We start from the raw sequence: 10,733 nt of genomic DNA, 5'->3' as shown, positions 1-10,733 counted from the left end.
GCCCACACCTCCAACCTATTGCCGTAACCCAGTGACCCCACCTAACCTTTTTTTGGACACTAAGGGTAATTTATCATGGCCAATCCACCTAACCTGCACATCTTCGGACTGTGGGAGGAAACCGGAGCACCCGGAGGAAACCCACGCAGACACGGGGAGAACGTGCAGACTCCACACAGACAGTGACCCAAGCCGGGAATCGAACCCGAGATCCTGGCGCTGTGAAGCAACAGTGCTACCGTACAGCTTATGGTGATGGGCTGGAAGAGAAGTTCATCTGGGATTATACTGACCACAGAGCTGGTTTGACAGGATGAGTGGCTTCCAGTCTTATTTCTTACAAGCCTCATCTTTTACTCACCTCGTAAAATTATTAATTCTTGGAATGTGAACATTTATGGCCCGTCCTGCTGATTGACAGTCTATCTGCCATGGACTGGGCAACATTCCATTGTGGCCGAGTTAATAATTGTGCTTTCGCTATTTCACCCAGGACACGGGTGGGCCAAGGATATAGTGTCAAAATGTAGTCATTTAAGATGGCCACCTGCAAAGGACCATGGGAATTATGGCCAACCCAGGACTCAGACAGATACACAGCCTATGTGTATCTGAAACACAGGTAACCAGGCCTGATCGCACCCCCGCTCGTTTGCATTTTAATGGCCCATTTTCCCAGGACAATAGAACTCCAATCAAGCAACACAAGACTTATCTGTGATGTGGAGATGCCGGCGTTGGACTGGGGTGAGCACAGTAAGAAGTCTTACAACACCAGGTTAAATTCCAACAGGTTTGTTTCTAAACACCAGCTTTCGGACGCAGCTCCCCTGAGGAAGGAGCTGCGCTCCGAAAGCTCGTGTTTGAGTCAAACCGGTTGGACTTTAACCTGGTGTTGTAAGACTTCTTACAAGACTTATCTGAACATGCAAACACAATATCTACTACGAGTTAAACTACACCTATCAGCTACACGTGCAGCCACAGACTTATCAGCTCCCCTCCCCTCACTCAGAAAGCACAACTGCCAAGGTCAATGACCGCTAAGGAACCACCCAGCTCCCAAGGCACCCGCCCCTTTATTGGCCGAAATCGAAGACAGTGATCAGAGCCCTGTCGAACTATTAGGTCCAAGGTTAAGGACCGCCCAAAGAGTGCAAAATCCCAGAGGGATAAAAGAGGAAACTGTCTCTTCTGTATCCGGCCTGTGCCAACCCAATTGCAGCAGGAACAGCCAGCCAAGTTCAAGACCAACGATCGCTACCTGGAGGATGAGCCCAGCAGAGACAGAGCCACTTTCTTCGAACCACCCAAGTGAAATCCAGATAAAGGCCTTATCCACTTGCACAGTGCCGGTCGCCCTGAAGTTAGGTATCGGTTATTGTAGCTGATAGGTGTAGTTTAACTCGTAGTAGATATTGTGTTTGCATGTTGAGATAAGTCTTGTGTATGTAAATAAACCATCTTTTGAACTAACTAACTGGTTGTGTGGTCATTTGATCGATATAAGGGAAAGGCTTATAGAGCAACAAAACACGGTCCTGGAGGCCCCAAGGACGCCCTGTCCACCCAGACAGGGTACAAGCAGTCACCATGATTCTCAGGGTGGGAGCAACACAGATTCATCATGGTGACAACACTGAATTCTGAGAAAAGGTTGCAGAGAACGGGCTTGTGCTGCCAGAGGGCTGGTCTAATCGAGGTGCTTGAGGGTAATTAAAGGGTTTGATAGGGTCGAGGAAGAGAAACGACTTCGTCTTTTGGGAGGAGTCCAGAATCTTAAAATTGGAGCCAGGCCGTCCGTGGAGGTCAGGAAACGCTTCTGCACACAGAGGGGAATGAAAATCTGGAACTCCACTTTCTCCGCCAAATGCTATTACAGCAGGAGGTTAACTGATTGATCAATATTTGTTAAGGATTGAGGAATCAATGTGTAGGATGGAGTTAAGCCACAGAACAGCCCTGACCGAACTGAATGACGGAACAGGCTTCAGGAGATTGATCACTTCCTCCCATTCCGCTAATAAGAGGTGGGAAAGGTGATGGAAAACCCCTATCAAGTTCTAATCCAGGGAACCAGGACTGCTCCATTTAACCCTGGGCTTTGAGTGCTCTGATTAATCCCTTACCTGGAATCTGGGTCTGTCGGGGATTGCTGGACGTCGCAGAGATACAAATTCAATCTTCAGCGGACGACATGGGTCACGTTTTGTTTCCCCCCTGGTCATGGACTGTCACAGATGATGCAGCACAGCACCATTTTGCTCTGTTCACAGAGCGTTTAGCTCCATCCCAAATGTCTGCTAACCTGGTTAGGGGCTGGTTTAGCACAGGGCTAAATCGCTGGCTTTGAAAGCAGACCCAGGCAGGCCAGCAGCACGGTTCAATTCCCGTACCCAGCCTCCCCGAACAGGCGCCGGAATGTGGCGACTAGGGGCTTTTCATAGTAACTTCATTGAAGCCTACTCGTGACAATAAGCGATTTTCATTTTCACTGCTACCACCGGAGCACTCAATTCAGGTGCGGCTCAGTGAGCTCTCCCCCCCCCCCCCCCCCCCCCCCGAGTCAGAGATCCTGAGCTCAGGCTCCACGTCGGGGACTGCAGCATAATGTCGGTGAAAGAATAAATAAAAAAATACTGGAGCACATAATCGAGGCTGACCCACCAGTGCTGCACTGTCAGAGGCTCCACCTTAAACAAAACTCTATTGCTCTCTCATATGAACATTGAAGGTTTCATGGCCATTATTTAGAAAAACAGAGGTAGTCATTGGTAATACAGGACGTGAGCATTGCCAAAAAAACACATGTTGTTATCTTGCACTTATCAGGACAGATACAAGAACACCGAATTTCAAAGAGAGCAACAATTTATACTGCATGAGAAAAGGGTGCGGATTGGTCGAGGCATTGCTAACCTATCAAGTGTTGACTTGCCTATCAATCAGTATCCTTTTCTCATGCAGTATACATTGTTGCCCTCTTTAAATTCTGGCGTTCTCGCATCTGTCCTGTTGAGTACAGAATGAAAAACTTTGACAGCACCTCTCTTTCCTCAGCAATACTCAAGAGCGGGAGGTGACCTGGTCAATATCAACACTGTAGCAGGCTAACGGGCACTTTGTCATAATTGCTTTTGTTGCTTCGTGTGCGAAGGCATCACAACAGTTTTCACACAGCAGGATCCCATCAAACAGAAACATGTGATTCAAGGCCAATTTATCTGCCGATGTCAGCCCTCTATTCAGGGCGGTAAATGAGGGCCTCTCTCCCCACACATGGAGCACCCAGGGTAGTCATCACATTGAGGTTTTATTTGAATAAATATAGTGGGGGGGGGGGGTTTGTCAGTGCTGGGGAAACCCGATCCTCTTTCCGCTCCCAGGGCTAAGTGGGTTCACTACGTCCGGCCCTCACACCATGATCTGCTGGATGTCCTCAATGGCTTTGCGGGGTTCCAGTTTATACAGCAGGAAGTGCCCCTGTACCTGGGCGGCACTGATCCTGTCAGAGAGGGACAGCGCTTTCTCTGCAAACTCTTCTGCCATGGCCGCTGCCTGCTCTGGGTAGAATCGCTGGTACATCTGGGACAGCTGCCAGTGGGAACAGTAGCCAACAAACTGCTTGTGGTCCACTCGTCCGGGACGGATCAGAGCAGGGTCCAGCCTGCGGAGAGATACAAAGCAGAGAAACAATCGTTACCGAGGGGGGAGTGGCTATGAATGGGGGGTAGGGTGGTCCTAATTTGCAATTCTGGGAACAAAGCCCTTACTTATGAAGCAAAGGACATTTCACAGGAGATTACTGAACAGAATTTGACAGCGAGTTCTCGGTCAAAGAGGAAAGTTTTGAGGAGCATCTTAAAGCTTAGGGAGATAAGGCAGCAGATGGTGGGCCAATTAAAACTGGGGATGCTTCCGAATGGGAGGAGCAGAAGGTGAGGACAGGGATATCAGGATGCTGAGATGGGGAGTGAGCCTTTTAATAATAATAATAATCGCTTATTGTCACAAGTCGGCTTCAAATTAGGTTACTGTGAAAAGCCCCTAGTCGCCACATTCCGGCGCCTGTTGGAGGATGCTGGTACGGGAATTGAACCCACGCTGCTGGCATTGTTCTGCATTGCAAGCCAACTGTTTAGCCCACTGTGCTAAACCAGCCCCTTTTGCACCGTCAGTAAGCGTTTAATCAGGCGAGGGTGGCCAGGTCAGTCAGCAAAGTTGGCTTTTATTTGGTCGAGTTTAAAAGAATGAGGGGTGATGTTTAAATGTCCCAAGAATTTAAAGAGGGGAGAACAAAGAACAAAGAAAAGTACAGCACAGGAACAGGCCCTTCGGCCCTCCAAGCCTGTGCCGACTATGCTGCCCGTCTAAACTAAAATCTTCTACACTTCCGGGGTCCGTATCCCTCTATTCCCATCCTATTCATGTATTTGTCAAGATGCCCCTTAAACGTCACTATCGTCCCTGCTTCCACCACCTCCTCCGGCAGCGAGTTCCAGGCACCGACTACCCTCTGTGTAAAAAACTTACCTCGTACATCTCCTCTAAACCTTGCCCCTCGCACCTTAAACCTATGCCCCCTAGTAATTGACCCCTCCACCCTGGGAAAAAGTGACTATCCACTCTGTCTATGCCCCTCATAATTTTGTAGACCTCTATCAGGTCGCCCCTCAACCTCCTTCATTCCAGTGAGAACAAACCAAGTTTATTCAACCTCTCCTCATAGCTAATGCCCTCCATACCAGGCAGCATCCTGGTAAATCTCCTGCACCCTCTCTAAAGCCTCCACATCCTTCTGGTAGTGTGGCGACCAGAATTGAACACTGTACTCCAAGTGTGGCCTAACTAAGGTTCTATAGAGCTGACCTGTGGACCTGTACACCTAGATCTCTCTGTCAATACCCTTGAGGGTTCGACCATTCACTGTATATTCCCTACCTGCATTAGACCTTCCAAAATGCATTACCTCACATTTGTCCAGATTAAACTCTATCTGCCATCTCTCCGCCCAAGTCTCCAAACCATCTAAATCCTGCTGTATCCTCTGACAGTCCTCATCGCTGTCCGCAATTCCACCAACCTTTGTGTCGTCCGCAAACTTACTAATCAGACCAGTTACATTTATATATACTACGAACAGCAAAGGTCCCAGCACTGATCCCTGCGGAACACCACTAGTCACAGCCCTCCAATCAGAAAAGCACCCTTCCATTGCTACCCTCTGCCTTCTATGACCTAGCCAGTTCTGTATCCATCTTGCCAGCTCACCTTTGATCCCGTGTGACTTCACCTTTTGTACCAGTCTACCATGAGGGACCTTGTCAAAGGCCTTACTGAAGTCCATATAGACAACATCCACTGCCCTACCTGCATCAATCATCTTTGTGACTTCTTCGAAAAACTCTATCAAGTTAGTGAGACACGACCTCCCCATCACAAAACGGTGCTGCCTCTCGCTATTATGTCGACTTGCTTCCAAATGGAAGTAGATCCTGTCTCGAATAATTCTCTCCAGTAATTTCCCTACCACTGACGTAAGGCCTGTACTTCCCTGGATTATCCTTGCTACCCTTCTTAAACAAAGGAACAAGATTGGCTATTCTCCAGTCTTCCGGGACATCACCTGAAGACAGTGAGGATCCAAAGATTTCTGTGAAGGCCTCAGCAATTTCCTCTCTTGCCTCCTTCAGTATTCTGGGGTAGATCCCATCCGGCCCTGGGGACTTATCTACCTTAATATTTTTCAAGATGCCCAACACCTCGTCTTTTTGGATCTCAATGTGACCCAGGCTATCTACACACACTTCTCCAGACTCAACATCCACCAATTCCTTCTCTTTGGTGAATACTGATGCAAAGTATTCAGTTAGGACCTCGCCCATTTCCTCTGGCTCCACACATAGATTCCCTGGCTACCCTCTTGCTTTTTATGTACGTGTAAAAAGCCTTGGGATTTTCCTTAACCTTATTTACCAATGACTTTTCGTGACCCCTTCTAGCTCTCCTGACTCGTTGCTTAAGTTCCTTCCTACTTTCCTTATATTCCACACAGGCTTCGTCTGTTCCCAGCCTTCTAGCCCTGACAAATGCCTCCTTTTTCTTTTTGACGAGGCCTACAATATCTCTCGTTATCCAAGATTCCCAAAATTTGCCGTGTTTATCCTTCTTCCTCACAGGAACATGCCGGTCCTGAATTCCTTTCAACTGACATTTGAAAGCCTCCCACATGTCAGATGTTGATTTACCCTCAAACATCTGCCCCCAATCTAGGTTCTTCAGTTCCCGCCTAATATTGTTATAATTAGCCTTCCCCCAATTTAGCACATTCACCCTAGGACCACTCTTATCCTTGTCCACCAGCACTTTAAAACATTACTGAATTGTGGTCACTGAGAAACTATTTCCTTTGTGGAACTATCAAGAACAAGGGCAAATCTAGACCTACGGGGTGAATAAAAAAAGGGGGTCACTCATTAAAGACGGAGATGATGAGAATTTCTTTCTTTCAGAGGGTGGCGAGTCTTAGGAACGCTCTTCCTCAAAAGGCAATGCACATCCCTCCTCTGCCTCTATGTCGAGGACAGATCCGTTCACAGTTCCCCAACGGTGGTCCAGACAAGATTCTGTCCAAGTTTAACGTAACCGCTCAGCTTTCCAATTCAATCCCTTCAGAAATGAATCGTACTGTTTTCATATTTGAGACTGGTCAGTGTTTATTGATTGGTGTACTGCACCCGCACATACCCCTGAGTCCATTTCGACAGCTATTTTCGCGTTGGGACGTCACCTTCTCATTCCACCAGCCGCTTGTCTGTCTGTCTGGGCTCCTGGCCAAGGTTGGTATCATGACCAGTACAGGCTTGGAGGGCCGAAGGGCCTGTTCCTGTGCTGTACTGTTCTTTATTCTCTTCACATCAGCGGAGGTTTAAAGGTGGCCTGATAGGGGGTCTATAAAATAATGAAAGGTTTTGCGTGCCAATTGATGGATTATTCCAGTTTGGTGGACATGGATGCAATCTGTGCAGATTGGGTGTCGAGTGTTCCCCCTCTCGCTGGAGAGCATTGAGCCTCCGGAATGTGTAGCTGGCTGCAGTGGTTATTGATCCTCTACCTGGTCAAGTTCCCGACCAGAATAGAGATTCAATCATTTTGAAAATATGCATCCTTATAGAGATCACTTTAAATGTTTGATCGGGAATTGGTTCCCTGGTGGGGTTAGGGGGGGATTTTCCAAATGATTTTTGCATTACTGGCCCCGAATTTTGTTTGTATCTCCCAGGAGATTCCAGGACTGTGGGAGGGGCGGAAGGCAGTGGTTTACGATGGTCCAGACACTTCATTGATGTATGAATTTTACCTCTTCAGTGAGTGGGAAATGATACAGACAGAATAATGGTCTCTACCTGTCCAAGTAGTTTGTGGTCATGAACACCAGTCTCGCCTCCGCTGATGCTACGCCATCGAGCGCATTTAGCAACCCGCTGAATGTCAGACGGCCCATTCCTTGGTACACTGTGGGGTCTGTAAAACACAAATCAGCCAGTGTTTGATATCTCTCAGTCTGTACAGAGTCAGCAGTTCCTGGGTACAAGCCCCACTCCAGCACATAGTCCAAACCGAGGGCGATTGCGCTGTCGGAGCTGCCGCCTTTCAGGCGAAGCTTGAACCCAAGGTCCGAACTACCCTCTAAGGGGAAAGTAAAAGATCACAGGACAGTATTCAAAGAGGAGCAGGGGAGTTCTCCTCAATGCCCCAGGGACAACGTTTACCCCTCAACCAACATCACTGAAACCGATATGATCAGAGCACGGTGTGTGGGATCTTGCTGTGCACCGACCGACGGCCGCGTTTCCTGCATTACAACAGTGACTACACTTCTAAAGTTGGCTGCAATTGTTGTCCCACCTGTACCTTCTCCAGCCAGGATCAGAAGCCCTGGGGTCTGAACCTTGGCTGTTGGGCCTCCAATGGGCTTTGATTAGAGATAGGGGAGATCAGCCAAAGGGGACGAAGAACAGGGTCTGGCTCTCTGTTTCAGTGACCCTCACCACGACATCTTTAGAGAACCCAAAATTCCAGTGAGAGACAGAGAGAGAGAGAGACAGAGACAGAAGGAGGCACACACAGCGAGAGGCGGAAAGAGACTGTGCATGAAACCGTCCCAGCATCTGGTGACTCAGTACTTCTCCATGTGGAACACACCATGGAGGAAGCACTGAGGGTGGCAAGGGCGCAGTGTGTACTTCTGAGTCCATCGCCAAGAGTGGCTCGGTAGTACCACCGCAGACCGAGCTGGCCGGGGCCTAAAGGACAATAGCTGCTAGACTGGGACTGCAGCAGGTGGTGAGGGAACCAACAAGAGGGAAAAACATACTTGACCTCATCCTCAGCAACCTGCCTGCTGCATGACAGTATCAATAAGAGTGGCCCACCGCACAGTCCTTGTGGAGATTTCACATTGAGGGTGACCTTCATTGCGCTATGCAGCATTACCACTGTGCCAAATGAGATAGATTTCAAACTTATCTAGTAAACCAAGACTGGGCATCCATGAGGCACTGTGGGCCATCAGCAACTGCAGAATGGCATTCAACCACAATCTGCACCCTCATGGCCAGGCACATTACGGGGAGAGATGCAGGGGGGGATCTTATAGAAACATATAAAATTATGAAGGGAATAGATAGGATAGATGCGATAGATGCGGGCAAGTTGTTTCCACTGGCGGGTGACAGCAGAACTAGGAGGCACAGCCTCAAAATAAGGGGAAGTAGATTTAGGACTGAGTTTAGGAGGAACTTCTTCACCCAAAGGGTTGTGAATCGATGGAATTCCTTGCCCAGTGAAGCAGTTGAGGCTCCTTCATTATATGTTTTTAAGATAAAGATAGATAGTTTTTTGAAGATAAAGGGATTAAGGGTTATGGTGTTCGGGCCGGAAAGTGGAGCTGAGTCCACAAGAGATCAGCCATGATCTAATTGAATGGCGGAGCAGGCTCGAGGGGCCAGATGGCCGACTCCTGTTCCTAGTTCTTATGTTCTTATCTCCCCCACTCTACCATTACCACCAAGGCAGGGGATCAACTCTGGTTCAATGAAGAGTGCAGGAGAGCCAGGAGCACCATCAGGGTGACCGAAAAATGAGGTGTCAGCCTGGTGAAGCTACAACACAGGGACTACTTGTCTGCCAAGCAGCATAAGCAGCAAGTTATAGACAGAGCTAAGCGATTGCACAATGAACACATCAGATCTAAGCTCTGTAGTCCTGCCACATCCAGTCGTGAATGGTGGTGGACAATTAAACAACTCACTGGAGGAGGAGGCTCCACAAATATCCCCATCCTCAATGATGAAGAAGCCCAGCACATCTGTGCAAAAGACAAGGCTGAGGCATTCGCAACAATCTTCAGCCAGAGGGGCCGAGTGGATGATGCATCTCCGTCTCCTCCGAAGGTCCTCAGCATCACAGCTGTCAGTCGTCACCCAATTCAATCCACGTGATATCAAAGAATGGCTAAAGGTACTGGATATTGCAAAGGCTCTGGGCCCTGACAATATCCCAGCAATAGTACTGAAGACTTGTGCTCCAGAACTGGCCGCACCCCTAGCCAAGCTGTTCCAGTACAGCTACAACACTGGCATCTACCCGGCAATGTGGAAAATTGCCCACGTGTGTCCTGTACACCAGAAACAGGACAAATCCAACCCAGCCAATTACCGCCCTATCAGTCTACCCTCCATCATCAGCAAAGTGATGGAAGGAGTCATCAACGGTGCTATCAAGCGGCACCTACTCAGCAATAACCTGCTCACGGACACTCAGTTTGGGTTCTGCCAGGGTCACTCAGCTCCTGACCTCATTACAGCCTTGGTTCAAACATGGACAAGAGCTGAATGCCAGAGGGGAGGTGACAGTGACTGCCCTTTGACATCAAGGCAGCATCTGACCGAGTATGGCATCAAGGAGCCCTAACTAAACTGGAGTCAGTGGGAATCAGGGGGGAAACTCACCGCTGGTTGGAGTCATATCCGGCACAAAGGGAGATGGCTGTGGTGGTTGGAGGTCAATCATCTCAGCTCCAGGACATCACTGCAGGAGTTCCTGAGGGTAGTGTCCTCGGCCCAACCATCTTCAGCTGCTTCATCAATGACCTTCATTCCATAAGGTCAGAAGTGGGGATGTTTGTGGATGACTGCACAATGTTCAGCACCATTCACAACTCCTCAGATAATGAAGCAGTTCATTTCCAAATGCAGCGAGACCTGGACAATATCCAGGCTTGGGGCTGACAAGTGGAAAGTAACATTCGCGCCACATAAGTGCCAGACAATGACCATCTCCTAAAAGAGAGGATCTAACCATCGCCTCTTGACACTCAATGACATCGCTGAATGCCCCACAATCAACATCCTGGGGGTTACCATTGACCAGAAACTGAACTGGACCCAGCCATAGTAATGCTGTGGCCACCCGTGTGGCGTACACACACCACATTGGGTGCCCCCTGGGCAAAGCGCTGGGGCCCGACCCCATGGTGAGAGCGGTGACCCTCGCCATTTTCGACGGCCCCATAGAAAAGGGAAACCCCGGAGTGCAGGGGCGCGCCCACCAGGAAAGTATGGGTGGTCCTACAGGACCGGGGGGGGGGGGGGGGGGGGGGGGGGGGGGGGGGGGGGGGGGGGGGGGGGGGGGGGGGGGGGGGGGGGGGGGGGGGGGGGGGGGGGGGGGGG

At 49.4% G+C, this 10,733-nt stretch overlaps 1 protein-coding gene across 3 annotated transcripts in view; it reads right to left on the bottom strand.

The window, feature by feature from the left end:
* Window positions 1–3,294: 3,294 nt before the first annotated feature.
* Window positions 3,295–10,733, bottom strand: part of LOC119962206 (mitochondrial chaperone BCS1) — a 33,575-nt gene continuing 26,136 nt past the window's right edge. For all 3 annotated transcript variants that reach the window (XM_038790171.1, XM_038790170.1, XM_038790172.1), the window contains 2 exons: window positions 7,407–7,524; window positions 3,295–3,667 (listed from right to left, as the gene is read on the bottom strand). In XM_038790171.1, coding sequence (XP_038646099.1) covers window positions 3,415–3,667; window positions 7,407–7,524 — 371 coding nt within the window. In that variant the 3' untranslated portion in view covers window positions 3,295–3,414. The remainder of the gene's footprint in view (window positions 3,668–7,406; window positions 7,525–10,733) is intronic.

The sequence above is a fragment of the Scyliorhinus canicula genome, chromosome 2 (assembly GCF_902713615.1).
Source record: "Scyliorhinus canicula chromosome 2, sScyCan1.1, whole genome shotgun sequence".
In the NCBI taxonomy this organism is placed as follows: Eukaryota; Metazoa; Chordata; class Chondrichthyes; order Carcharhiniformes; family Scyliorhinidae; genus Scyliorhinus; species Scyliorhinus canicula.
This window is presented reverse-complemented; position numbering and strand designations above follow the sequence as displayed.